Raw genomic sequence first — 24,588 nt, 5'->3', positions numbered from 1 at the left:
TGTAGCCACAGGTCAGCGCAGGGCTGTGAGTCCACCAGATGCCAAGGGCACGGGGCGTGTGTCGGTTCAGGGGTGGAGTCGGAGTCCCAGAGCCCAGAGTTCAAATCCCCACTCTGCCCTGTGCTGACACAGTTGACCAAGCAAGTGTTACCTGACCTTGGCCAGCCTCAGTTTCCCCATCTGTCAAGCAGGCCCAGGCTACATGTTCAAGATTAAATGAGCACTGGCTGGAGGATCGTGTGCATGTAGCTGTCATGTTGTTGTGTTGTTAACCATTTATTCAGCAAAGTTGTTGGTCACCCTTAACAAAAGAAATAAGATTCCTGCCACTGTGGATCCCCTTCAGGTGGGAGGGGTATTGCGGCGGTGAGTAAACAGCTAACCAAGGAAATTTTAGGGAGTAAAGATGTAACCTTGGCAGCTGTGTGCTAGTGAATGTTGACCATTCCATTCTCCAGAAAAAGGGAGGCCTGATTTGTAGCCTTTGCCAATTTTTATGGTGTAAAACTCTCCCACCATGGCTGATTTCAAGCTACTAAAAAGATATCAACGGACTCTTAGAATTCCTAAAAATTTAGCAGTTGGCTCTTGCAAGGCCCAAGGAGCAACATTGGGTGTATTTAAATAATGTGACTTGGGAAAGACCTGAAGATCTGAGCACTAAATGTGCTGGTAGAATCATGTTCCAGAGAGAAAAGATGATTGTGCAAAGGTGCTGAGGTCCAACGGAGCTTGGTGTGCTCCAGGAACAGATGGCTGCTTGTGGCAGGAGCCTCATGGGGGGGAAGGAGCAGGAGGTTGGAAGCCTCGTAGATCATGGCACCGAGTTTGGATTTTATTCTTAGTCCACAGAAAGTCTTTGGAAAGTTGTAGGCTGAGGAGTGTCTGGGTCTGATTGGTAATTTTTAAGGATCATTGGGCCGTTCTGGTTTGGGCTAGTGTCCCTGCAGGGGAGGGCTTGTGAGTGGCTGGATTCAGGTAGATGTGGAGACTTGACAAGTTCTATCTGTGGGTGTTTGCTTGCTGTTTACCTTGAGTACACCCAGCCTGCAGTTTCTGCTCTGCTATCTCCTTCTCTGTGTGATATTCCTGATAAATCCAGGAGGTGAGATGAGGAAATATATTTATCTTGGGTTCAAATATAAAACAACAAAAACAAATCTCTTCTCAACACTGCCCTTCTTCCTGTGATCTTTATCTCAGAACAGCACCTTGTCTTCAATTTGCATGGGGGAGAAAGATAAAGACACCCAAACTCCCATTTCTATCTCCGCCATAGGGTGCCTCTCGGGTGTGTATCAGACATGAAATACACATGTATGTGTTTAACTGTATGTAAATGCTGTGGGTATGGCCTGGCAGGTTATGAAAGAGGTGCTCCCTGGTTGTGCTCCACTCCCAGTCTGTCTCTTTGGGTAGTTTTCAGAAGGGCACGAGAGAATCCCATCTTTCTGAAGTGGCCTTGTCCAGCTGACCTTTTTTTTTTTTTTGAAAGGGAAATGTTTTGGATCTGGGCTGTCTCTTACAGAAGTCTCTAGTTATTTGTGGCAATTGGATACCAGCGCAACTGAGAAACCAAATCGTCAGTTTGATGTCATCTTGTATTATTTACTGTCTTGGACAGCACGACTCTAGATCGTGTGTCATCATCCATTGCCCTGCAGACTTTGCTTTTTGGCAGTCAACTGAGAGACCCTCCCTGAAGTTTTGTAGAACTTCACAGAAGGGTGGGATATTAGTGACTCCCTGTCACAGCTCCCCTTGGTTGGCAGAGAAAACTGCAGAGGTGCAAAGGGTGAAATGATTTGTATGGCGTTTCTCAGTTGGGGAGTAGCAAGATAGAAACTCACCTTCAAATTCTCAGCTTAGTTTTTATGTTTTCTATTTCTGTTTTTTCAGTTTTTCTATTTTTCAATGTTATTTTGACAGGTTGCCAGATATCTCTTCTTCCTCTAACTTTGTGATTAAATTTAAAGTCCATTTTAGCCAATTTCTCAACCTTGGTCTCCTCTATCCTAGGAGTGATTGTATTATAGTCAGTTTGGAGTACATCCTTGTACATCTTTTCCTATTACATTTGCATGTGTTTAAGTAGATGGATCAAAACATTCAGAATTTGAAAAATTGTATTGGGCTATCCATATTTTTAGATTTCATATCACCGATTAGTCCATGGATGTAACTAATGTATTTTTAATTCTAGTATCTGCTATGCCAGTACTCTTAGTCATACCAGTTTATGTTTTATCAGCTGCATGGGAGTACCTCTGTCCCCAGAGTCTCCAAAATACTTGATATTGTCAAATATTTGTATGCGTCTCCTTTTAGCCAGGTCTCCTTGGTTGCTTAAGTTTGTGTTTGCTTGTGTAAAATCAAATTGAACATCTTTTCTATGCTAATGGTCATTTGTCTTTCTGTGAATTGCCTGTTCAAATCTCTCACCTATTTTTTGGTTGGATAGTTTTATTCATTCAGCAAATATGTACTAAAATATCTGACCTGTGCCAAGTATTAGTCTGGGTGCTAGGTGTGGCAAGTTATATAAATATACATCCCTCCCCTCATTGAGGTGATTGTGTGGTTGTAGGAGAAAGACCCAAGTAAAAGGAACATAGATAGTATACCAGGTGGGATGAAAAGAAAGCAGAAGAGGGAGGGAGAAGGGGGTTGGACTCAATTTTAAATAGGCTGGCCAGGGAGTTTTGTCCTTTATTCTTTTGCAGACACTATTGTTTGTTAGTTATTTTTAATTAGTTTATTTTAAAATTTTTCCTGGTTTTATTAAGATGTAATTGACATACATCACTATGTAAGTTTCAGCATAATGGTTTGATTTACATAATTGTGACATGGTGACCACAGCTAACTTCCATCTTCTCAGATCAGTAAGAAGAAAAGAAAAACCAGAAAAAAATTTTGTGATGAGAACTCTCAGGATTTACTCTCATCACAGCTTTCCTTCATCCCATATACCTGTGTTAGCTATAGCCAACCTATTGTGCTTTATATCTGTAAGGCAGGAACGACACTGAGCAGGTTTTCTGATCCCATGCAGACCGGGTGAAGGAGGAGTCAGAGTCCTCAGTGGCTTTTGCAGTTCTTTTATTGGGATTTACCCGGTTCACAGCAGGCAGGGGTGCTGGGGACCTGGGAGGCTGGCAGGCCTCCCAGCCCCCAGCAAATCCTCACTCTTATCTGGGCTCTCTGGTGATCTCTGCTTCTGCTTCTTCTTCTCTCGGATTCTGTTCGTTCTTGGCTTCTACTGGCGTCCCCGTGACGCCGCTCTTAAAAGCCCAGTCTCAGCCCAGGTAAATCCCATCTACCTAGGCCCACACCCTACTCCAGGTGCCCGCCATCAGGCATGCATTCAGGACCGCAGATCCATCATCTATCCTGATGGAGGGAGGGCAGAAAAGCCTGATACTTTCTACCTTACCCTACAATATCCATTATGTATCTTATAACTGGAAGTTCATATCTTTCACCTTCTTCCAATAGATGTTCTTTATATATTCTGTATACTAGTCCTTGGTCTGTGATATGTTGCACGTATTTTCTTCATTTTAATTTTCTTTTGCCTTGCTCATTATTATTTTTTTAATTACAAAATCAGTCTTGCTAATTGGAATATAGTCATGTAAAAAGTGAAGTTTCTTTATTCCATTGTTCCCGGGCAACCGTTGTCAGGAACTCCAGTTTCTTTTTGGATTTTTCTATTCTCATTAACTTGCAACCCTCCCCTGACCACCAACTAGCCATAGCTTCTGGCTGTTTCTCCATAAATGCAGTCCTGATCTACCACCTTCTTTCTCAGGGCTGCCTAATGTTCCATTTTAGATAGAATCCCTGTAATTCATTCAAGCAGTTTCCTCTGGCTGGACATCAGTTGTTTCCAGTTCTCCATCCCTCCAGATGACATGACAAGCCCCTGCTTTTCCTGCGGCTCCCGTTCATCTCTGGTCTTTGCTGTTTGTTGGGCTAGGGCCACGCCTTGCGTGTGAATCGTGTGAATGGTGCAGTAATAATCTGACTTTGTTTTCTCCTTCTCCCCCAGCTCCACGGCTACATGGAAAATAAGCCTCTGGGGCTTCAAATCTTCATTGGGACGGCTGACGAGCGGATCCTTAAGCCCCACGCCTTCTACCAGGTGCACCGGATCACGGGAAAAACTGTAACCACCACCAGCTACGAGAAGATTGTCGGCAACACCAAAGTCCTGGAGATCCCTCTGGAGCCAAAAAACAACATGAGGGCAACGTAAGGGCTGGGGCCAGGGGTGCTGGGTCTTTGGGGGGATGCGTGGGGCCAGGTGGCAGGGATTTGGGAGAGGGTGGAGTTGGTGGAAACAGGCCCAGAAGATGGTCCCCAATCTGTGATGGACCCACAGAGACTTCTGTTTTTAAAGTTGTTTTTTTTTTTAAAGTTTCTATTTTAAAAATCCCACACCTTAATATTTTTCATGTGTACTGGGAGGACAAATTCTCATGCATCTGGGTTATGTGTAGCATGAGGTTAGACTTATGTACATTTAAAAATTGTGAAGAAACTCACAAAGCCAACATGGCTAAGATTCAAGGATCACTGTGCCCATGGACGGGAGTTAAACTTTTTTTTATTAGGAAATAATATGAAGCTTACAGAAAAACTGTAAGAACCATACAAGGGACTCCTATCTCCCCTTCACTCAGAGTTACCAATTATTAGCATTTTTCACGTTGGCTTTATCACTCCCCTTTTTGCTCTTTCTGCATTCTTGCTGAATCCCTTGAGTGAGCTGCAGGCAGCTCGCTGCTGCCGGTTCACTTTTATTTTTTATTTTATTTTATTTTTTTATTTTTATATTTCAGAGAAGAGGCATTAAGGAGACATGCCATAAGTGTGTGGGACCCTCCTCTGGTGGCCCGGGAGCAGCCGGGGATTGAACTGGCGCTGCAGAGGCTGCGGGCAGCTTCGCAACCCAGCGCTTAAACACAGCAGTGTGGGTTCCCAGAGCGGGGGCTTTCTTACCTGGCTGCAGAGTCTCGGTCAAGCCGAGGAAATGGAATGTTGATCTATTGCTCTCCTCCATGGAGTGGTCTGTGATCCATTCTCCCCCGTTACCTATTTGAGTCCTTCATGTCCTTTTGAGAGTAGAAAAGTTGGCATGAAAAAAGTCTCCCTAGAGAAATAATTTTCACTGGGATTTTCTCTAATTACTTTGTAAGTGTTTTCCCCCTTGCTGGGTATAAATTCCTGGCTGAAATCTTTATCAGTACATGCATCGCAGTTTCCCCTGCAGCTGGCCGTAGAATTATTTGGGTTCACGAGGTGGTTTGCTGGGTGGTCTTTCCTGCTCACTGAGCGGTCGGTTTTAAATGAGCTTCTCAACCTCCTGGCAGCATCGACTGTGCAGGGATCCTGAAGCTGAGAAACGCTGACATCGAGCTGCGGAAAGGAGAGACCGACATTGGGAGAAAGAACACCCGAGTGAGGCTGGTTTTTCGGGTGCACATTCCAGAGTCCAGTGGAAGGATTGTCTCATTGCAGACGGCCTCTAACCCCATCGAGTGTTGTAAGTGGGGTTCTGGGCAGGGCCGGGGTACTTACTGTTCATGCCCTGCCCCCTCGGGCACGCACCCTGGGCCGGGTACCCTGCAGGAACACCCAGGACCTACGTGGGTCAGCTGTTGGCCCAAGATGACCAGCATGGCCAGAGACAGAGCACAGTTAAGGGTTTCTCTCTGCTTCTATTTACTTGTGAGGGGCTTGGGGCCTCACAGGAAATGAAAAAATAAATGGCTAATGAGTAGCCGACAAGCTTTGTTTAGATGAGCCAGGCTGTGCACATGTTTGGTCTTTGAGAGGGTAGGTGCAGTTGGCACGGCTTCCCTGTACATGGCGTCCTCTTTCCCTGTTCCTTCTCCTCTTTCAGTAGGAATGCAGTCATGTCACGCGGCCGCCCATGGCTGATGGACAGCACTGCCCATCCCTGGGCTGAGCACTGAGCATCCACAGGGTATCAATATTCGCAGCCACGATCCTTGGCAATACTTGGTGTCTTGCTGCCCTCTCTATAGTTTATTGGATTATTGTCCTCACAGTGGAATGATGGCAGGGTTGGGATTGGAACAGGAGCTTTGGCACCAAGGAATCACGCTCCCCCGCTCCCGCGTCCCCCTCAGGCAGCCTTGTGTGTTGAGGGGAATCTGCTGGGTCTGGCGCCGCACTGCGCAGCCACACATGAGCACAGTTGAACTCTGTCCTCAGCAGCTCAGTCTGCTGCAGAGAAAGACCCAGGCAAAGAGGTGGAGGATTTTTAGATTCCAGTGGCCGAGACTGGCCATCTGGGAGGGCTCTGAGCAGAACCCTGGCTCATTCCTACCAGGCTTCATTTTAAGGTGCTTTGTGCAAGTTTCGCTGCTGGATTTTGCAAATAGACAGAACGAAGCTTATGGTCTGCGTGTTGTTTGAGAGGTTAGACGTCATTTTTAAAAACATAAAGAAGGACAAAAAAGTAAACATCTTGCCAGAAACAAAAAGTATTGGTATATATTTTTAGTCTTTTTCTTCTAGGAATATTTTTGATATAGTCCTATTCTAAATTCAGTTATTCCAGGTTAATCCCCCCCAACCTTTTTACCATAACTAAGGCACCCCAAAATCAGTTGCCTACAACAGCCAGCGAGATCATGGAAATGAGGTGAAGTGGGGTGGGTGGGTGGGTGGCAGTAGGGAGTGGTGGAGACTGGGGTGCTGGGATGGCACATTCCCCACCCAAATGGACTGCTGTCACTCATCGTCCATGTGGGAATGTAGACTCGGTGTGGCCAGATCTGATTTTTAAAGATAAAGTAAAAATCTCCTGGTTCTTAAAAAGCAGTAACACATTCAAAGTACTCGGTGCAGCAGACAAAATCTGCACCTGGCTTCGATTAATCAGAGGTCCCTGTAATCAGACACTAATGAACAAAGGGAGCACACGAATATTTTATGCAGAGAGGATTTAGGACAACCGCCTCAGGATTGGACGCCAGTGAGGAGAGCAGGACCCCAGAACCCGTCTTGGTCTTTGCAGAGGGATGAAGGCGTCGTCTGATTTCTTCCAGCCTTGCTGGTTGAGATGCGGACGGGCCGGCCGGGGTGGCGAGCCTCTGCTCTGATGTTCGAAGCGAAAGGCCCGAACAGACAAGTGTTGAGAAAGCATCATGGAAACATGGGGATTCCCCTGCTCTACTCAGCAGACCCACCCTGTGCCCGGAGCCCTTCATGGTGGCTGCCTCCCCGCCCCCACGGTCCCACCCTTGGTTTTGACTGTGAAGATGCCTTGGAAGGAAACTCGTAGCTCTTCCTCAATGATTTGGGGGATTTTGAGAAATACCTGTTTTTGGCCCGTGACTCATTCTCCAGGATGGGGCTGTGGTTTGTTGCAAGGAGGGGAGCGGAGTCATCAGGAGGGCCACTGGCAGGAGCTCAGCTTCCTCTCCATAGCTGGGTCCCCTTATCTCGCGGCCATCTGAGAGCTTGCAGGAGCATCACCGAGCCACACTCCTGCCAACAAGGTGTTCAGGTCGCCAGCAGCAAGCTGTAGAGCCCTGCACAGAGGTGTTTTTTCTTTTTCTCTTTCTAAGCCTCTAGTGGATTCGCCCCCTCCTTGTCTGGGCAGATGAGGAAGCCGAGACTTTCTTGGTAAAGTGATTCACTCACTCTTACTCCGGGGCGGCAGAGCCAGGTCTCGGGCCCTCGCGTTGCGTGAAATGCTTGGTTAGGGGCCGGTGGCACCCCCCTTCCTTGTCATACCCGACGGAGCCGCAGATCGGGCTCCTCACCCGGCCCTCCCGTCAGCTTTGTTGCCTTGGTGGTTCCGTTTTCCGAGACCTGTGCCTTATCGTTCCGTAGATACGTATCGCCTCATCGGCGGACTGCGTGCTCCTCGGGGAGATGAAGTCAATAAATATTTGTTGACAATTAGCCCATAACACGTATTGACACAGCCTGTGCGCGATAAATATTTATTGACTCGCTGACTCAGCGTGGACTCCTTGGGGAGGGAGAGAGGGTAAGACAAACACCCCCAGGCGAGGCTAACTTGTTTACTCTGGAGGTGCCTTTGATGTGAGGTCCGCGGGGTCAAGGGTAAGTTCTCCGACTGTGGTAGAAAACTTGAACAACCAGAGGCCTCGCTCTCGAGAGCGAACTTATTTGCTGGGAACCAGATCCGTGACATTTATTTACCGGCCAGCTTGCCCGAGGTCGAACCTCACCTTGGCACAGATGGGCACCCCTACGTTCCCGACTTCTTTATCAACTAGCTCTTCAGTGTTGCCAAGGAGACGCTTTTCCTTCCTTCTTCGCAAAGACTATTTTGAAGCTTCTTCAACCCTCCAGCCTCTGCCCACTGCCTCCGCCGCTTCCCGCTCCCCAGCCAGCAGGTCACCACACCGCCCACGGCTCGGAGGACGTGGGAGAGGTCAGGAGGGGTCACCCTCACGCTCCCCAACAACAAACCTACCCGGGATCACAGCTGCAGCAGCCTTTCGTCACCCTGCCCTGGACGTGGGGCAGTTCCCCATTCCCCACGGGCGCCCCGAGCTCTCGGCTCCAGCTTCCCTTCCCTCGGTGGCTGATCTCTCACATGGTGGCTGATCTCTTGCATCCGTCTCTCTTCTTTGAGTTTTCAGGGCTGCAGAGCCGGTCAGCGCCGAGTGCGAGGCCCACAACCCAGAAACGGGTTCCTGCTCAATGCTGGAGCCCCAAGCTCTGAAGCGTGTCAGTGGGCTCAGTGGGGGCCCCTCTGAGCCAGTCCTTGTGCCCAACCGGGGTGGCCACCACCCTTGGCTTGTAGGCGCCCTCTCCTCCGTGTCATCAGGGTCGCTTCTGTGTCCTTCCCTACCTCCCATCAGGACGCTGCCTGGTTTCAGCCCCCCCCCCCCATTGAGGATGAGCTCATCTCCATCCTTATTCTGCGGTCACATTCCGCAGGGCAGGGTGGTTTTGGCGGGGGCTCTGTCCAGCCCTCTACCCCTCTCCAGCTACTGTTCTTGACTCCTCCCGCATGTTCTCTCCTTGATTCTCAGTCCACTGGGACTTCTCTCTGACTCGAGGCTTTTACCTTTGCTGTCACCTGCACCCAGAACACCTGCTCTCAAACTTGGCTGCACGTCAAGTGAGAATCCCTGAGGAGTGTTAAGTCTGTGAGGAGTGCCCCCCCCCTCCCCGATTCCCATCCTGCTGGGCTGGGGTGTGCTCTGGGCATGGGGACTTTTCAGTCTCTCAGTTAACTCCTTCTGATCCAATGTGCCATTTAGATGGCCCTAGATGGGGAAACTTTCCTTGACCCCACTGTATATGGGGCCCCCTTTTCGTGGGCTGACGACATGATTTACCCGTCAGCTCCTCATGTCCGGCTGGAACCTGGCACGGTGACCGTCTTCTTGAAGATTTGTCGAGAGGAGGTGCAAACAGACATCCCCAGGCTGCCCAGCAGGAGAGAGGTGGCCGCAAGAAGGGCGATGTCCCAAGAGGTCGAGGCCCCCGAGGCCCCCCGGGCTTGCTCCCTGCCCTGCCGGGGTCTCTCTGACCATCCATTTCAGAAAAGCCATTTTCCACCAAGTCCTCCCGGCCCCGGCACAGAATGGGTGTCACTCTGCTCACTTGGCAGGAATCGGGAGAGCAAGGGGTGTGGACTAGAAAGTGAACGTTCTCTTTTCAGTATCTGCCTTTTTTTGACATAGATAAGTTCGGCCGAGGCATCGCTAAGAGACAATATGCTGTGCAGACTCTAAGTCTTCGGCTCGGTGACTTTTGACAATTGTAGGTGCCCATGTCATCACCACCCAAAGCCAGACACAGCACGGCTTCACCCGGGGGCCCCCGCGGCCGCCTCCCAGGCCTCCCACAAAGGCCGCCACTGTTCCGGCCCTTGTCACCACGTGTCGGCGTCCCTGTCCGGATCTCCGTGCAGAGGGTTCACACAATGTGTGCTCTTGTGTCGGCTGTTTTTTCTCGGCACGATGTTTTTGAGATCCAGTGCTATTATTGCGGGATTTGGTAGTTCATTGCTTTTTACTGCGAAACAGTATTCAATTGTATGAGTACAACAATTGTTTGTTTACCACTGGTAGACATTGGGTTGTTTCCGGGGGGCTGGGTATGATGGAGAAGGCTGCCATGGATAGTCTCATTCGAGTCCTTTTGTGGACAGAGGCTTTCATTTTTTTCTTTCTTTTTTTAAAAGATTTATTTATGCATACAAGAACTGGGGTGTAGGCAGAGGTGTGGGTGGTGAGAGGATTCCCCAGAGACAGAGTGGGGAGCAGAATAGGCGGATCTGCTGAAATGCACCGCTGAGGGGAGCAGCGGGGAGACAGGAGAGGTCTGCTGCGCCATGTGGGTAGCTCCCTGGCCGGGGATCGAACTCATGCCCCAGTGGCTGGTGATAACTTGATAGCACTGAAACTTTAACCCCTGCACCACCAGGGAGGCCCCCAGAGGCTTTCATTTTTCTTGGGTGACTATCTGGACTGGGATTGCTGGGTCACAGGGAAGTGTGTGTCCCAATCTATGAATTTCAGTGTCGCTTCCCATTCTGGGCAGGGTGTGCCTGAGTTCCCCACGAGTCCTAAGTTGGGGAACACCACGATGAGGTTTATATTTAAAGCACATTAGCACAGTGACTGGCACAAAGTAGAGGATAGTCGGTCCTCAGAGACCAGATGAAGGCAGAAAGGAGCTGGGGGCACGGGACAGGGAAGAGGGGGCAGAAAACGAGCAACTATTAACAGCCTACTGTGTGCTGAGCACTTTCTGTATCGCGGCTGGCTCATGGTGAGAACAACACAGACCTGGCATCAGTCCCCAGAAGGGGAAGCTGAGCACAGGGACAGTAAATAAATAAATTGCCTGCTCACACAACTAGGAGGGAGCCAGCTGCTGTGACGTCCTCGTCCTCCTGCGTCTGGACGGAGGCTGAGTGACAGCCCCAGTGACATCCTCCCCTGCTCCGGGCCCCAGAGATCTGTGGGTTTGTTCCCACCATGCAGCACTAGACTGTCCCCCTGGAGGCCCCGGAGCAGTAAATCTGGGGTGAAATTGGGGCGGAGGGCAGGCCGCAGCCCTCGGTCAGGCCTGATCTCCGAGGAGACTTTTCAGTCATGACGGAGAAGCCTCTTCACGAGCAGCTTACTCTGTGGGGAGACGCCGTCTGGCTGGGGTTAGGCTGTGAGCTTGGGTTCAGCTCTGCCCCGTCCCACTGGTTCGTCCTAACAGCTAGTGTTAGGATGAAAGTGGGGGATGTGACCGGACACTCTCTGCCTCCTCTGGGCTGCTCTGAGTCTCGGCCCCGGGCGGCAGCCAGCTGGGACAGAAGTTAACACGAGTTGTTTCTGTGGACGAGGAGCACAGCTGGGTCTGCGGTGCGCAGGGGTGAGCTGACTGGGGGCGGCAGGGTGTGCAGCATTGGGGGGAGCTGAGGCCAAGGGGATGTCTCTGCTGGCTGATGTGGCCCCCTGGCCGGGGGCCGTGAAGGATGGCTGTGCCCTGAAGACATGCTGCCTCCCTGGTGTCATGCACGTGGACTCACTGTCATCCCCCTCGTGACCCAGAAGCCTCCTCGCTGAGTCCATAGGAGACGCCTGTCCTGTAGGGGAGAGCGGTGAGCGGGCAGGGCTGCCCCTGGAGCTCATGGTCCAGCAGTCAGGGCGGAAGGGGCTAATTTGCAGTGGTCACGTGGGGGGCAAGAGGAGCGGCAGAGCTGTGTCCTCCTGTCAGGTGGCCTGGGCCCCTCAGTGACCTGGGTCATCCGGGAGCTGGTGGGGCCCTTGGGAGGGTCATTTGTTGAGTGTAGTTGTATGGAATGTTGAGGGGCCCCTGGGAGGACTGTGGGAAGGCAGAGTATTGATCTGATCAGAAGACAGAAATAATTCATGCTGTGGACCTGGTGCTGGCCCACAGATGGACGAGCCCGTGGGGCAGGTGTCACCACAGCTTTGCCATGAAAGAGAGAAAGCTGAGCCCTTTGAGGTCCAGCCCTGGGCATCTCATGCCCTGCAGACCCCATGTGTCTGTGCCTTCACCTCCTTCCCCCAGCATGGACGTGTCAGGCCCCTCACAGCAGTGAGCCCTGGACACAAGGAGAATTAGGTTCCCCTGTCCCACGCCCCCACGTCCCAGGGAAGACCCAGGAGTGGCCAGAGTGGGGGCTGTGGGGCCAAAGGGCCTGGATGCTGGTCCTGCTCACAGCCCCTCCCAGGCCAGGCTTGAGTCAGCCAAGTCTGGGCCAAGCCAGGCCCATAGCCAAGGACGGGCTGATGGTGGGAGCGCGTGGCCCCGGTGGTCCATGTTGGACTGGGAGGAGGACAGAGGCCCCTCCTTGCCTGATTGGCCAGAGGCCTTCCTGCTGGGTCCCTGCTCAGGGTCGGGATCCCACGGTCTGGGTTCACATTCCGCCTGCCTCACTGCGAGCTCTCAGCCATGGTCCCTGTCCTCTGGGACCCTTAGGGCTCCAAGGTGGGAGCAACTGCTGCCTTCTCATGGAATCTGCAGGCAGCCCTATGAGGTTGGGCTCTGACGGGGCTATTTTATAGATGAGAAAACAGAGGCTCCAATGAAGTGGCTTGTCCCGGATGCAGAGCTTCAGAGTTCTGCGAGCTGGGCTTTGAACTCGGGGAGCTCCTGGGAGCATCTTCATCGCATGCACCGGGGGCTTGGGACAAACGTGTGTGGGACCCACCTGCAGGCCGAAGCACGCCCTGGGGCTGCTGCAGTCGGGTGTTAGCAGGACCAATCCATCCACAGAAACCCCTCCAGCCTCTCCCTCTGGGTGCTTGGGAAGATGGTAATCCTTGGCCACTCCGCCCTGTGATGGGCAGATGGCAGACAGGTGGGCCGTCATGTCCCATTTCCCGGAAGCCCCACACACCTGCGGGGCCGGCCTGGTGTGGCTGTCCCTTGTCGAGCCTTTGCCTGCTGCTCCACTCTACATCAGCCACTGTTGCTAGCGAAAGTAAACACCCAAACTGGTTAAACCAACAATCCTGTTGATTCAGAGCCCGTAAAACACAGATGCCCCGAGCTGCTTTATGACGTGCCAGGATCCGGAGGCAGGAGAAGGGCCTGCAGAAGCCTCTCCCAAGGGCCACCCCCAAGCTCACGCTGGAGCGAGGGTCTAGACGTCCCCAAAGGCCTGCCCCTGGCCCTTGAGGCCAAGTTTACAAAGGTGGTGCTGGTTTGGGTAGGACCCCGCAGGGTAGGTGGGTCTGGAATCTAGGGTTGAAAAGCTGAACGAGTCAGTGGGAGCTGGTGGGGTGGAGGCACTGGACGAGGCCCGCGGGGCTTCCTGAGTGCCCTCCCCTGGCTCCTGCAAGGTGTCTCCCCACTTAGCATCATAGAAACTGGAGTTGCATCAGTGTGCATGGGAAGTGGACCCCAGGAGGGTAATTTTGGTGTCTGCCTCTCTGCAGTTCCTCTTTCGCAGGCTAATTGGATCCGTTTGCTTTGTTTCTGGGTTCTCTGGAGATGTGGGGCCTCCCCTCATCCTCAGGTGGCCCCTGAAGTGCTAACGTGCAGTGCCCAGCCTCCATCTGGGAGATTCAGGTGCTGTGGCCTGGGTGTCAACGTTTTCTTCAGGGCCTCCTCTACCCGGGGATTAGACTGCAGATGGCTGGGACCTCGACTTTGTCTGAGAAAACCTGATTTGGTTAAGAAGTCTAGGTTACAGGTCAGGATTTACTGGCAAAGGGAGGCCACATGTCTGCACTCAGTGCTGATACGGTCGCTCGCCTTGGAGACGCTAGCACTCGGCCTGTGGAAACAGCTCGAGAAGCTACGGTTTTCAATCCTTAACCTTGCTGGCTAGTGCTTGTTGAGCCAAAAAGGCTTCTGTGACTTCTCCCATTTAATCCTCACAACAACCCATGAGACGAGACGGGTCTGTTGCCAGCCCTGTCTTACAGACGGGAAGATGGGGTGAGGCTGGGGAAGCCGCAGCAAGGACTCCCGGGGGGCTTGTGCAGGAACTGAGCTCTCCTCGGCACTGAGGTCTTCCCCTGGCAGGGTAAAAGAATTCTGACCAGCTGTTTTTCTGTCTGTAAAGAAGCCCTGAGTGTCTCTGTCAGCTATCCAAGAGGGCTGTAATTTAAGCATTTAAAAGGTAACAAAATGAGAAATTATTTTGAAAATGACTAAGCAAGCAAGAGTGACATTTTGAAATCTAACAGTCATCAGGACTAGTTTCTGGGGTGACTGCCCGGTGCTGGGCACTGGCTAAGGGCTTTTGTCTTGATGTATTTTTTATTGTGATGAAATACACACAAAGTGGGCCATTTAGCACGATTCAGTGGCATGAAGCACACTCTCAATGTTGTGCAGCCCAATTCGATCTAGTTCTAGAAAATTTTCTTCACCCCAAAAAGAGATCCAGGCCCTTGAGTAATTCCTCTTGAGGCCCCCAGTCGAGTCTGGTCCACGGATGTGCCTTGCTGGGCAGGTTGTGTGATGGGGTCAGAGAGCCTGCATCCTCTTGGGACTGATCTTCATTCAGCCTCATGGTTTCAAGTTCAGCTGGCTGGGAGGTCATTCCTTTTTACAGCCAGATAATGTGGATAGACCACGTTTTGTTTAGCCACTCATCCACCGACAGACACTTGGCTTATTGGCTGTTTCACCAGTTAGATACTTATCACGTGTCCCCACGCGGCATTTCCGGTACGACTTGGTGCAGACTCACGAGGACAGGGGCGGTTAGGATTTTAAAGAGGAAGCATTGGTGACCCAGAGAGGTGAAGTGACTTGCTTGGGGTCACACAGCAGGGAGGTGGCTGAGGCAGGGCTTGCTGATCCCACAGCCCAGGAAACTTGGACTTTTACTGCTCCTGGTCTGGTGTGACCCAGCCGGTGATGGTCCCGCAGATGGCACTTCAGAGCCAACCTGGCGTGGCCTGTTGGAATCATCTGAGGATTGTTTAAAAAGAAATTCCCTGCAGGGGTTCTCCCCTCAGACCACTGGCATCAGAATTTCTAGAACGGTGTTCTCAGTCTGAGCCGGTTTGGGTCTCCTCTTCAGGAGGTATTTAGCCACATCTCGAGGCAATTTGGGCTGTCAAGCATCTAGTGGATAGAGACCAGGATGCTGCTAAATAAATATCCTATCAGGCGCAGGGCAGCCAGACAGCAGAGGATCCGCCGGATGCCTCAGGGTGAGCCTGAGAAGCCGGAGTCAAGGCCTGGGGGATGCATCTTTGGGTTTCCCGACAGAAGCTGCCATGCAGACAGAGCTCAGCCATGCTTCTCTGACTTTTTAGTACCTAAGAAGAACCTGGGTTCTTTGTTCCACAGTAGATTTGGGTCCAGAGGGTCAAGGTGGGACCCGAGATTCTGCATTTGTAACAAGGTCCTGCTGCCGACCCCGCCGCGCTGTGAGAGACCAGACTGGCTTGCAGATAAAGGCCTCCAGGAAGCTGGGCTGCTCCCCTGTTGTTTCTCTTTAAATTTTCACTTTAAAAGATAGTTTCTTTCAGAACAGGGGAAGAGGTGCAAAATGCAAAGAGGGTGAATCGGTTGGTTGCTTGAAGCTGAAGCTCTGGAAGGAGAGCAGTGAGGTGGCTTCAGGAAAAAGCCCAGCAGCGCGATGTGCCGTGATTCACAGCACAGCTGTGGGGCCAGCTTCCCGCCCAATGTGAGAGCTCACGGCCAGGCCTGGCTGGGCTGGCGGGAGCCCTGGCCAGCTTGTCCCGGCCTGATGAGTCAGGTTTTCCACCTGCAAAAGGGGAGGCATGGCTGTGGCCACCGCCCTCCCCCCTGGGGCTAGAAGCCCCCAGCTGTCCCCCAAACTCATCCAAGGCAGGTCTTAAAAGTGGGGACCTGCTTTTCTAGGTCATGTAGCTGCTGTTTCTACTGTGAATATATCTGCATTTGTGACTGTTCCATTAGGAAGTCCTGCAAAACTCCTATATTGAAAGAAAGGATGAATAACTCCCAGCTCATGTGGGAGAAATTAGCAGCTTCTGCAGAGAGGCCTTTTAATAGATACTCTTAAGTGGCAGCTGGCTAGTCTCCGGGGAAGAGAGCTTGGGCTGAGCGGAGGTGCTGGGGGTCGTGGGAGGCCCCTGGGTGGTGCTTTCAAGGTGAGGTGTCTGGGTGTGGCTGGATGGGCCACAGCCAACTCCTTAAACATTGCGGGTGCATTGTGGCTCCTGAAGGAGCCACTTTCAACGTGGCTTCAGGGCAGAGGGAGGGAGATGCTCGGCCACCTGGAGGCCCAGGCCAGCCAGGAGGGAAGGGTTAGGTGTGGGCCTCAGGTCTCACATGGCTGCTGCCTTGGCTCCCGGATGAGGAGGTCAGCAGGACCCTGGCACCGTATGGGCTGGCCCTCTGCCTAGTGCTGGGGTTCTGGGAGGAGGGCCAGGAGTGCAGGCTGACTCAGAGGGGGAGGGCAGGCCTCTGGAGCCCACACTGCCAAGGCGAGGCCTAAGAAAATGGGCCCCTCGTGCTGGCTGGGACCTGGCTCTGGCTTTGCTCAGGGAGGGCTGCAGAGAGGGTCTTCCTTCTTCCCTGGTCTCTGCCTTCCGGAGGAACTAGTGACTAGAATGGCTAAGAGGTGGGGCTCTGGAGCTGGTGAACCAGCTTTTGTGGGCTTTAATATCAGCTCCAACACATGCCCTTGACCTGACTTCTCTCAGCTTTAGTTATCTCCCCAGCCAAATGCAAATCATTTAAAAACCTTCCTCAGGAGGTTGCTGTGAGCATTCAGGTGTATAGATCTGTCCCATGCCTTTGTCTTTCATTCCTTATTTAGCTGAGGATCTATATAAAATAGAGATAGATGTAGGTGTCAAGATGTCTTGAGATGTTTTCATATCTACACCTACCCGGCATGTCCAGCCCCTCCTCCCAAGTCCTGGGCTCTGTTCTCGCCTCATAGCACATACAGAACAAACACTGTCACTCCAGGGGCAGAGATGAAAGATAAACCAATAAAGCTACATGTAGGTATCTGAAAGTGGAAAGTTCTTTCAGGAAAACCAAGCAGGCTAAAAAGGGAGAGACATAGACAGCTGGAAGGGCGTGGGACCTGCTGTTTTAACTCGGGTGGGGGAAGTGGAGGGTTATGGAGGCCTCTCTGAGGAGGTGACACTGAATAGAATCTGCAAGAAGAAAGGGGAAAAGGCAGGTAATTGGTAAAGAATCTTCCAGAAAGAAGAACTAGAAAGCATGCTCAAATGTAGGAGTCTGCTAAGTGTGTCAAGAGACAATAAGAACATTCTAGAAGTATGGGGAGTGTGAGCGAACAAGAGGGAGTTTGAAAAAATGCAATCAGAGGGGACAGAGCAGCTCCGGGCTACCTGCAGCCATGTTCAGGGTCAGAAATGCATTCCAGGGCAGAAATGTCCAGAATACATGCTTCTGACATTCCGCTGCTTGGGCTCACAACAGAGGCAGAAGGAAGGGTTACGCTATAATAAAGTTGACTTGCCCACCCATTCATAAAACATAAAGAAAATAACAAAATCGCACCCATCTCTTGATTCATGTAAACACAAAGTGCTCTCACGAGAAAACTAGCCAAGTAACTTGGCACCACTTGCGGGGTGTGGTGGGCCACGTTTGCCATGACAACCAGCGGCAGAGGGGCAGCGCCTGTCCTGTTTTGTCACCTGGACTCAGGGGATGTCGCTCCTCATCACAGCCCCTTCTCTTGTCTCACCCTCAGCCCAGCGATCGGCCCACGAGCTGCCCATGGTGGAGAGACAAGACATCGACAGCTGCCTGGTGTACGGGGGCCAGCAGATGATCCTCACGGGCCAGAACTTCACGGCTGAGTCCAAAGTCGTGTTCACGGAGAAGACCACAGGTCAGGGGGTGTTTCGAGCTTGTTTTCTGTCCACTGGAGCCGTGCGAAAGTGACCACCTCTTTCTTCCGAACAGCGCTGGTGGGGGTGGCCGATCCCATTGTGCAGACTTTGTTCTGCTCCTTTGCTCATGGTGAGAATCTCCCTGGTTCCTGGGGTCTTGGCATCAACCCGGCCACTGTGACGTCCATGTGCCAGGACAGGCCTTGACTGCCCCTTGGTTGTCCAGTTGGATGGTAAAGGGGCAGCCCTTTCCATCTTTTTACCATGATCAGCACGTGACCAAGCGTGTTTGCTTTGGTCTTGTGCATTCTGGGTTCGAATCTTGGCTTAGCTGCTTGCTTACTCTGTGATCTTAGGCAAATGGCCTGACAGTTCTGTGCCCCAGTTTCTTGTGCATAGAACCTTAGTAACAAGAGTTACCCCGCAGGATAACTCTTGTGGGCTTAAATATCAGTGTTTCTGTGCAGAAAAAAATGAGTTAATACTGGTCAAGTAATCGCAAGCCAGTGAATGTCAGCCACTTAGTTTTTATTTGAAAATAATGCTGTAGTCTTATGCTTTCAGGACACCTTGCTTGATTTTCTTATATATGAAGCTCTGTTTTGGCTATTTAGGGTTTATTCCTAGCAGTGGAATTTGGGAGAGTCGTTTTGAGAGTTTAAATGTAAATCGCTAAATTGCTTTTCAGAAATCTACAAGTCAAAACCTCCACCTCTGCCATGTCAGTAATGTTTCACCGCAGCCCAGAAGGGCCATTTCTTTTAATTAAAAGAATTTACTGAGGATGTACTTTTTACTTCGCACTCTTTGCTATGAGGGTCAATATTTTTGTTTATTGGTCACATGAGGACGAGGTAAAAAGAAAACGACCTGAAGTAGGGAAATATCAGGTTCCGCAATTATTCACTTGTTCCGGATACTAGCCTTGGTTTGGTTTGGTTTTGTCGTGGACATAATTTTGGTGGTCAGTTTGAAGGGGTGCTGATGCTTTTCTGTTTGTTTATTGCTTGTAGGATGATCCAGAGACTATAACAGGCAGCTTGTCCAGTTGTAGGGATTGTGCACCGCACAAGGGCACTTATTCTGGGGGGGGGGCTGCCACTTGAACTGGATCCAGCATCGATCTGTGTTTTACTAAGACCGCTTGGGATGGGGGGACACAGTGTCTTGGGGGAAGGGCGCTTCTTCCTAATTCACACCACGCTTCTTCTCGGGATGGGCTTGCTTTCTCCTACTTTGAAGGTATGGTAGAGGGTAGAATTGATTTTAAATAAGCTTGATGAAGCTGTTGCACACAAAAAGGGGTGGGCCATTAAGTAGAGCCATGGCAGGGGGGCTGGAGATGGACCGATGGGTTGGATGTGGGAGGGGTTTAAAAAGCACGAGGTTGGTCACTTTGGGCTGCAGGGGCCTTGATGGTGCAGGAAGGGGTTAGCGATGCAGACATCTAAGTGCAGGTCGTGCATTCTGTTTTTTAACTTTTACTTATTCATATTTTTTATATATTTTTTGAGGTAACAGTTTACAAGCTGTGTGATTCAGAGGTACAGGTTCACGCCTCTTCAGATATATGTTACCACACCCACCCACCCACCACCAAAGCAGCCATTATCTCCCACCACAGTCCAGGCCCCCTCCCCTGTGCCCCTCTCCTGAATCTCCCCCCTTGTATAGCCTCCATTCAGTCCAATTTCTAGGGTTTATTTTGTTTAGTTTTGTCTATTCTTTTGTTTCTGTAGTGAAATCATCCATTATTCGTCTTTCCCCTTTTGGTTTATATCACTTAGCGTCACTCCCTCTAGCCCCATTCATGCTGCAAATGGCAAGAGTTCCTCTGTTTTCATAGCTGGATAGTGCTCCACTGTGTCTGTGCACCACGTCTCCGTAACCCACTCCTCTGTCTTGGGCGCTGAGGGGGTTTCCATAGCTCTGCTCTTGTAAATAGGGCTGCAGTGAACATTGGGGTACAGCTATTCCTATGAGTGTTTTTGCATTTTGGGAAACCTCTGCCTTGCTTTCCCCAGGGGCTGGGCCCTCCTGCATCCCCACCATCAGGGTGCGTGGCTCCCTCTCTCCACACCCTCGCTGGCACTTGTTGCTGGTCTTTTTAAGATTTATTTTTATTTTATTTATGCATGCAAAAACTGGGGTGTAGACCAGAGGTGGGGGGGGGTGAGAGGATCCGCCAGAGACAGAGTGGGGAGCAGAACAGGCCAATTGACTGAAATACACTGTTGAGGGGAGCAGCGGGCGAGACAGGAGAGGCCTGCTGCGCCATGTGGGTCAGCTCCCTGGCCGGGGATTGAACTCATGCCCAGTGCCTGTTGTTGATAGCACTGAGGCTTTAACCCCTGCGCACCAGGGAGGCCCGGCTTCTTTTTTAAACTTTCTCACAGGTGTGAGGAAGGACCTCACTGTACTTTTGAATTGCATTTCCCTGAGGACAGGTGAGGATGAACTTGCTATCACGAGGTCTTATGGTACCTGATGGAACCACTCCCCGCTCCTTGAGCGTCCGGCCGCTTTCAACCTTATGCTCTTATAAGTGACCCCACCGCGAGCATCCCTCTATCCCTCGTCAGCGCGGTGAGCCGTCCAGTCTGCCTGTGCTCAAACCCCAGCTCCACTGCTTTGGGCAAGTCCCTGGTCTCTCCGTGCAGCACCTTCCTCCTGTGCCCAAGGAAGGTGGCAGACCTGCCTCTCGGGGGTGGGGCGGGAGATGAAAGGCTCATCCACGTGCAGTGCCTGTGAAATGCCTGGTGTGTGGTAAGTGCTGGCATGTGAGCTGGTGCTGGTTGTTACTTGCTGTTTCCCGGGGTGAAGCCCTCTGTATGGTGGAGTGGATTGGGGGCAGGCGTGGAGTGGATTGGGGACAGGCGTGTCTTGAGGGTTTTTCAGGTGGTGGTGCAGAGTAAATATTCTCTAGGACACAAATTTGCTAGGCTCCCGCGAGGCCGAGAGTGTGTGACTAGGGTTAGAGGCTGGCGACACTGGCAAATGTTTTGATGAGCAGGCGGAGCCCAGGTCAGAGCATCCTCCTAGGGCCAGGTACAGACACATGCTTAAGCAGGTCATAGGACTCAGGTAGTAGGTTCTTGACCAGGAGAGTGGCATCTTGAGCATCCAAGTATTTGCTAAAAGAATGAACAAACAAATCAATGAATGGCATTTACTCTTTGGGTCTCCTTCTCTTGGTTTCAGAAGAAATTTCAGTTTAAAGAAATTGCCTTTTAAAGGGAGGAAAACTCAGGGCCTGATTCAACTTTGAACAGTTGACAATTAAGAAAAGTCATAAAAATTGCTCCCTGAGGGTGAACCCTGTTTTGGGGGGTTCCTTCACCGCTGTCTTCATGCATATCCTCTCATCTAACCGACTCCCCAGAGAGGAGTCAGATCTCACCCATAGATAATAACCAGCACTGTCCTGCAGTTCAAACTCCCGAGTCTTGGTCTTCCTGTAATTAAAGCCACAGCAGTCCTGTCTTGCAGGGCCAGGTGCACACAGTGGTGTTTAGGGGGTGCTCATCCAATCTCTGTTATGTTCCTACCATCCCTCCAGCATTGCTTGGTCCAGCGCCCCGTTGGCCTGACACATGCTGGCGCAGGTATTGGTCCTGGGCTGGCCGGGTGTGGGGAGCTGTCAGCTGCAGGGGGTATAAGTCGAGGCCCTGATGTCAGACCACCTGGCTTTGAACCCATGATCCGCTTTGTCATCCTGGGGAAGACGCTTTACCTCTCTGAGGCGACATTTCCTCCTTCGTAAAGTGCAGATGATTTGCTTCTCTTGAGAGATGAGAAGATGAGATGAATCAGGCTCTTTGCTTAGAACTTGGCACATTGTAGATGCTCATTAAATATGAGCTTCTCTTTTACTTATCATATTCGGGCTGTGGAAGGACAAAGATAAGGAAGATTTTATCTCACGGAACCAAGAAACATTGGGAAAACAATAAGTAATGATAACAAACCCGGTGCCAGACCTTGTTCTAAATCCCTCATATATATTAACTAATCTGAGTCCTGATAGTCCAACAAGAGAGCTACTGTTCTCCCAATTGTGCTGATGAGAAACCGAGCACAGAAAGGTTAAGTAACTTAGTGAAAATCACACAGCCGGGAAATGGCGTGCTGGTTTGCCCCCCAGGCAACCTAGCCCTGAAATCCGTACCTTTGGCTACTTGCTGTTCTACTCTGAAAAAGCCTAGATGCAGATTATTTTACATGAGGACACTCCGGCTGCTCTGGCCCCCTGACTTGATTCATTTTGTAGTGATATAGACCCTTGAATTCCGCAGCGGGTCCCCGGGGTTGAAAGGCTCCATTTCAAACCCTTTTGCATCTAAAGAATCCCAGATCCTGGACTGATGCCAACAGACAAATGGGGGGAGGTATTTAAGACACCCCTGGACCTCAGCAGGAGTGGGGGGCTTCCCTGGTGGCATGTCTGACTCCCTGTGGCTCTGACAGGCAGGGGGCTTGCCTGCCATTTGCAGGGAGCTGATCTGCTCTTTTGACCCCAAGAACATGCCTCCCGGCCCAGGGCTGCCGTCTGCAGGGGGAATCCCTGTTGCTCAACTTCTTTTTTCCAAAACGCATCCCCGTTCCCATCTCCATGGACAGCTTGGCTGGCACGGCCTCGGTGGGGTGGGGTGGAGTGGAACAGTTGAAGTTTTCCAAGGAAGGGGAACCCCAGCTGGTTCTCACATTAAGGAAAGGTGACACCTCCTGGGCTAATCTTAGCCCCCACGTTGGGTCATCGGCACCACCAGCTCCAACGTTCTTTTTATAGCTGTCGACTGAAATGGAATTGGCAGTTTCCACTCCAGCGGGATGACAAATTGGAGATCGGTGGAAAAACAGTAGGAGAGGGGCCTCGTGGTGTTTCTTAAGTTAGAAAAGCCTGGTGTTTTGGAAAATGGCCTCTTATTTATAGCAGCAGTAATAATAATGATTATGATATTATTTTTATTACTATTTTAAAGTATTTTCATGCCTTCCAAGAGCCGGTATGAGCTGGCCCTCGCCCACCTCTCCCATTCCAGCGTTTTGGACTCGCCCCTGGCTCCCTGGGCTGTGGCTACTGAGGCTCCGCTCTGTCCTCAAACACCCCACGCTGGTGTGTCCCTCGGCACCCCTGCCGCTGCTGTTTCCTCTGAGAATCTTCCTCCATTTCTTTATAAAATCGCCTCTTCCTGTCCCTTCAAGTCTCAGCTCAGAGGTGAGATTAAATGAGATCAGGCTCTTTGCTTTGAACGTGGCATGTAGAGGATGCTCATCGCCTGTGAGCACTGGGAGAAGCATCACATCGGCAAATGCTTCCTTGACGCTGAGGTCAGTCCTCGCCCCCAGCCCCGGCACCGCTGAGACTGTCTCGTCTGCCCACCTCCCAGGCTGCAGGCTTAGTTCCTTGAGAGTGGGAGCCTGGTGTTTGCTGCTGGTACTGCAGCATCCAGAATAGTCCTTGGCACACAGTAGGTGTTCACAGATTTTTTTTTTAAAGATTTTTTTATTTATGCATGCAAGAACTGGGGTACAGGCCAGAGGTGTGGGGGTGAGAGGATCCCCCAGAGAAAGAGTGGGGAATAGAACAGGCAGATCTACTGAAATATACTGCTGAGGGGAGCAGCAGGGAGACAGGAGAGGTCATATGGGTAGCTCCCTGGCCAGGGATCGAACTTGTGCTGCAGTGGCTGCCAGTAGCTTCATAGTGCTGTGTCTTAACCCCTTGTGGGACCAGGGAGGCCCCTATTCATAGATTGTTGAATGGACGTGTCCTCGCCTTTCACTGTCACACCGGCATCTTCTCCATTCTACAGAGGAGGTAACTGAGGCTCCGGGAGGCTGCACTGTGGGCCCCAGCTTGGCCGATAGCTGCCAACAGAGCTAAAACTCGGGGCTTTTATCATCAGCTCCCGAGTAATCTCACCATCACATCCAAGAGGACGAAGAGAAAGCCCACTGCACATGAGGCCCTTTCCTATGTACCCTTCACTGTGTGGCTGGAAAGCTTTTCTCTGTTCCCTGAAATGTGAAAAATGCATAACCCTCCAGGCAAAGTTCACGGGGGAAGTGCAGGCTGTTCCTGACTTCAGCTGGTAACCCTGGCCCCCAGCCACCCCGGCCTCAGGCGGAGTTGGGGGTCCCCGCAAAACATTGCAAAACAGGAACAAATCTAAGGACACAAAAATAAAAGTGATGTGGCAGCGGAATGGGGTTGCCATGGCTTCGAGGGACTCGCCAGCCTGGGCGGGAGCCAGTGTTTTGGAAGGTTCCTCCACATGACACAGGGTTTTGGAATTTTTCAGCTGGTAAATCTTTCTTAATTCAGGCCCCCGGCCCCGGCCCAGGAGCTCCCTGGCTCTCCGAGTCCCCGCGGGGGCGGAGGCTGGAAACGTGCCTGCCTCAGATTACTCAGCTCTGAAACTTAAATTGTTTGAAGAGAATTTGTGTTTTGTTTTGTTGGACGATTTTCTTGGAACAGGGCGATGGCAGAGGCTCTCAGCACCTGTTGAGAGGGCAGATTGATTTTTTAGAAAGGAGGCGTGGGTGGTGGAATTCCCTCTTTCCCACTGAGTCATCATATCCTAAAATGAGTCACTTTATTACTTGGAGGTTCCCAAAGGTTGTATCTGGAGCTTTGTTTAATAAATAGAAGTGCATATTCTTAAAATAATTTTTTGGTGCTAAATTAAGTGCTTTTCCACGGATTGGTGTCCTGGAAAAATCGGCTCCATCCTCGAGAAGGCACCGCCTCCTCCCACCT

At 51.2% G+C, this 24,588-nt stretch overlaps 1 protein-coding gene across 6 annotated transcripts in view; it reads left to right on the top strand.

Annotated features, from left to right (window-relative positions):
* NFATC2 (nuclear factor of activated T cells 2) overlaps positions 1–24,588 on the top strand; it is a 129,326-nt gene that overhangs the window by 64,403 nt on the left and 40,335 nt on the right. For all 6 annotated transcript variants that reach the window (XM_037500519.2, XM_037500509.2, XM_037500482.2 and 3 more), the window contains exons 4-6: positions 4,055–4,257; positions 5,379–5,551; positions 17,684–17,824. In XM_037500519.2, the coding sequence (XP_037356416.1) occupies positions 4,055–4,257; positions 5,379–5,551; positions 17,684–17,824 (517 nt within the window). The remainder of the gene's footprint in view (positions 1–4,054; positions 4,258–5,378; positions 5,552–17,683; positions 17,825–24,588) is intronic.

Source organism: Talpa occidentalis, unplaced genomic scaffold (genome assembly GCF_014898055.3).
Source record: "Talpa occidentalis isolate TD23 unplaced genomic scaffold, MPIMG_talOcc4v2.1 talOcc4.10, whole genome shotgun sequence".
Taxonomy (NCBI): domain Eukaryota; kingdom Metazoa; phylum Chordata; class Mammalia; order Eulipotyphla; family Talpidae; genus Talpa; species Talpa occidentalis.
Note: the sequence above shows the minus strand (reverse complement) of the source record. Positions and strands in the feature narration are given on the sequence as shown.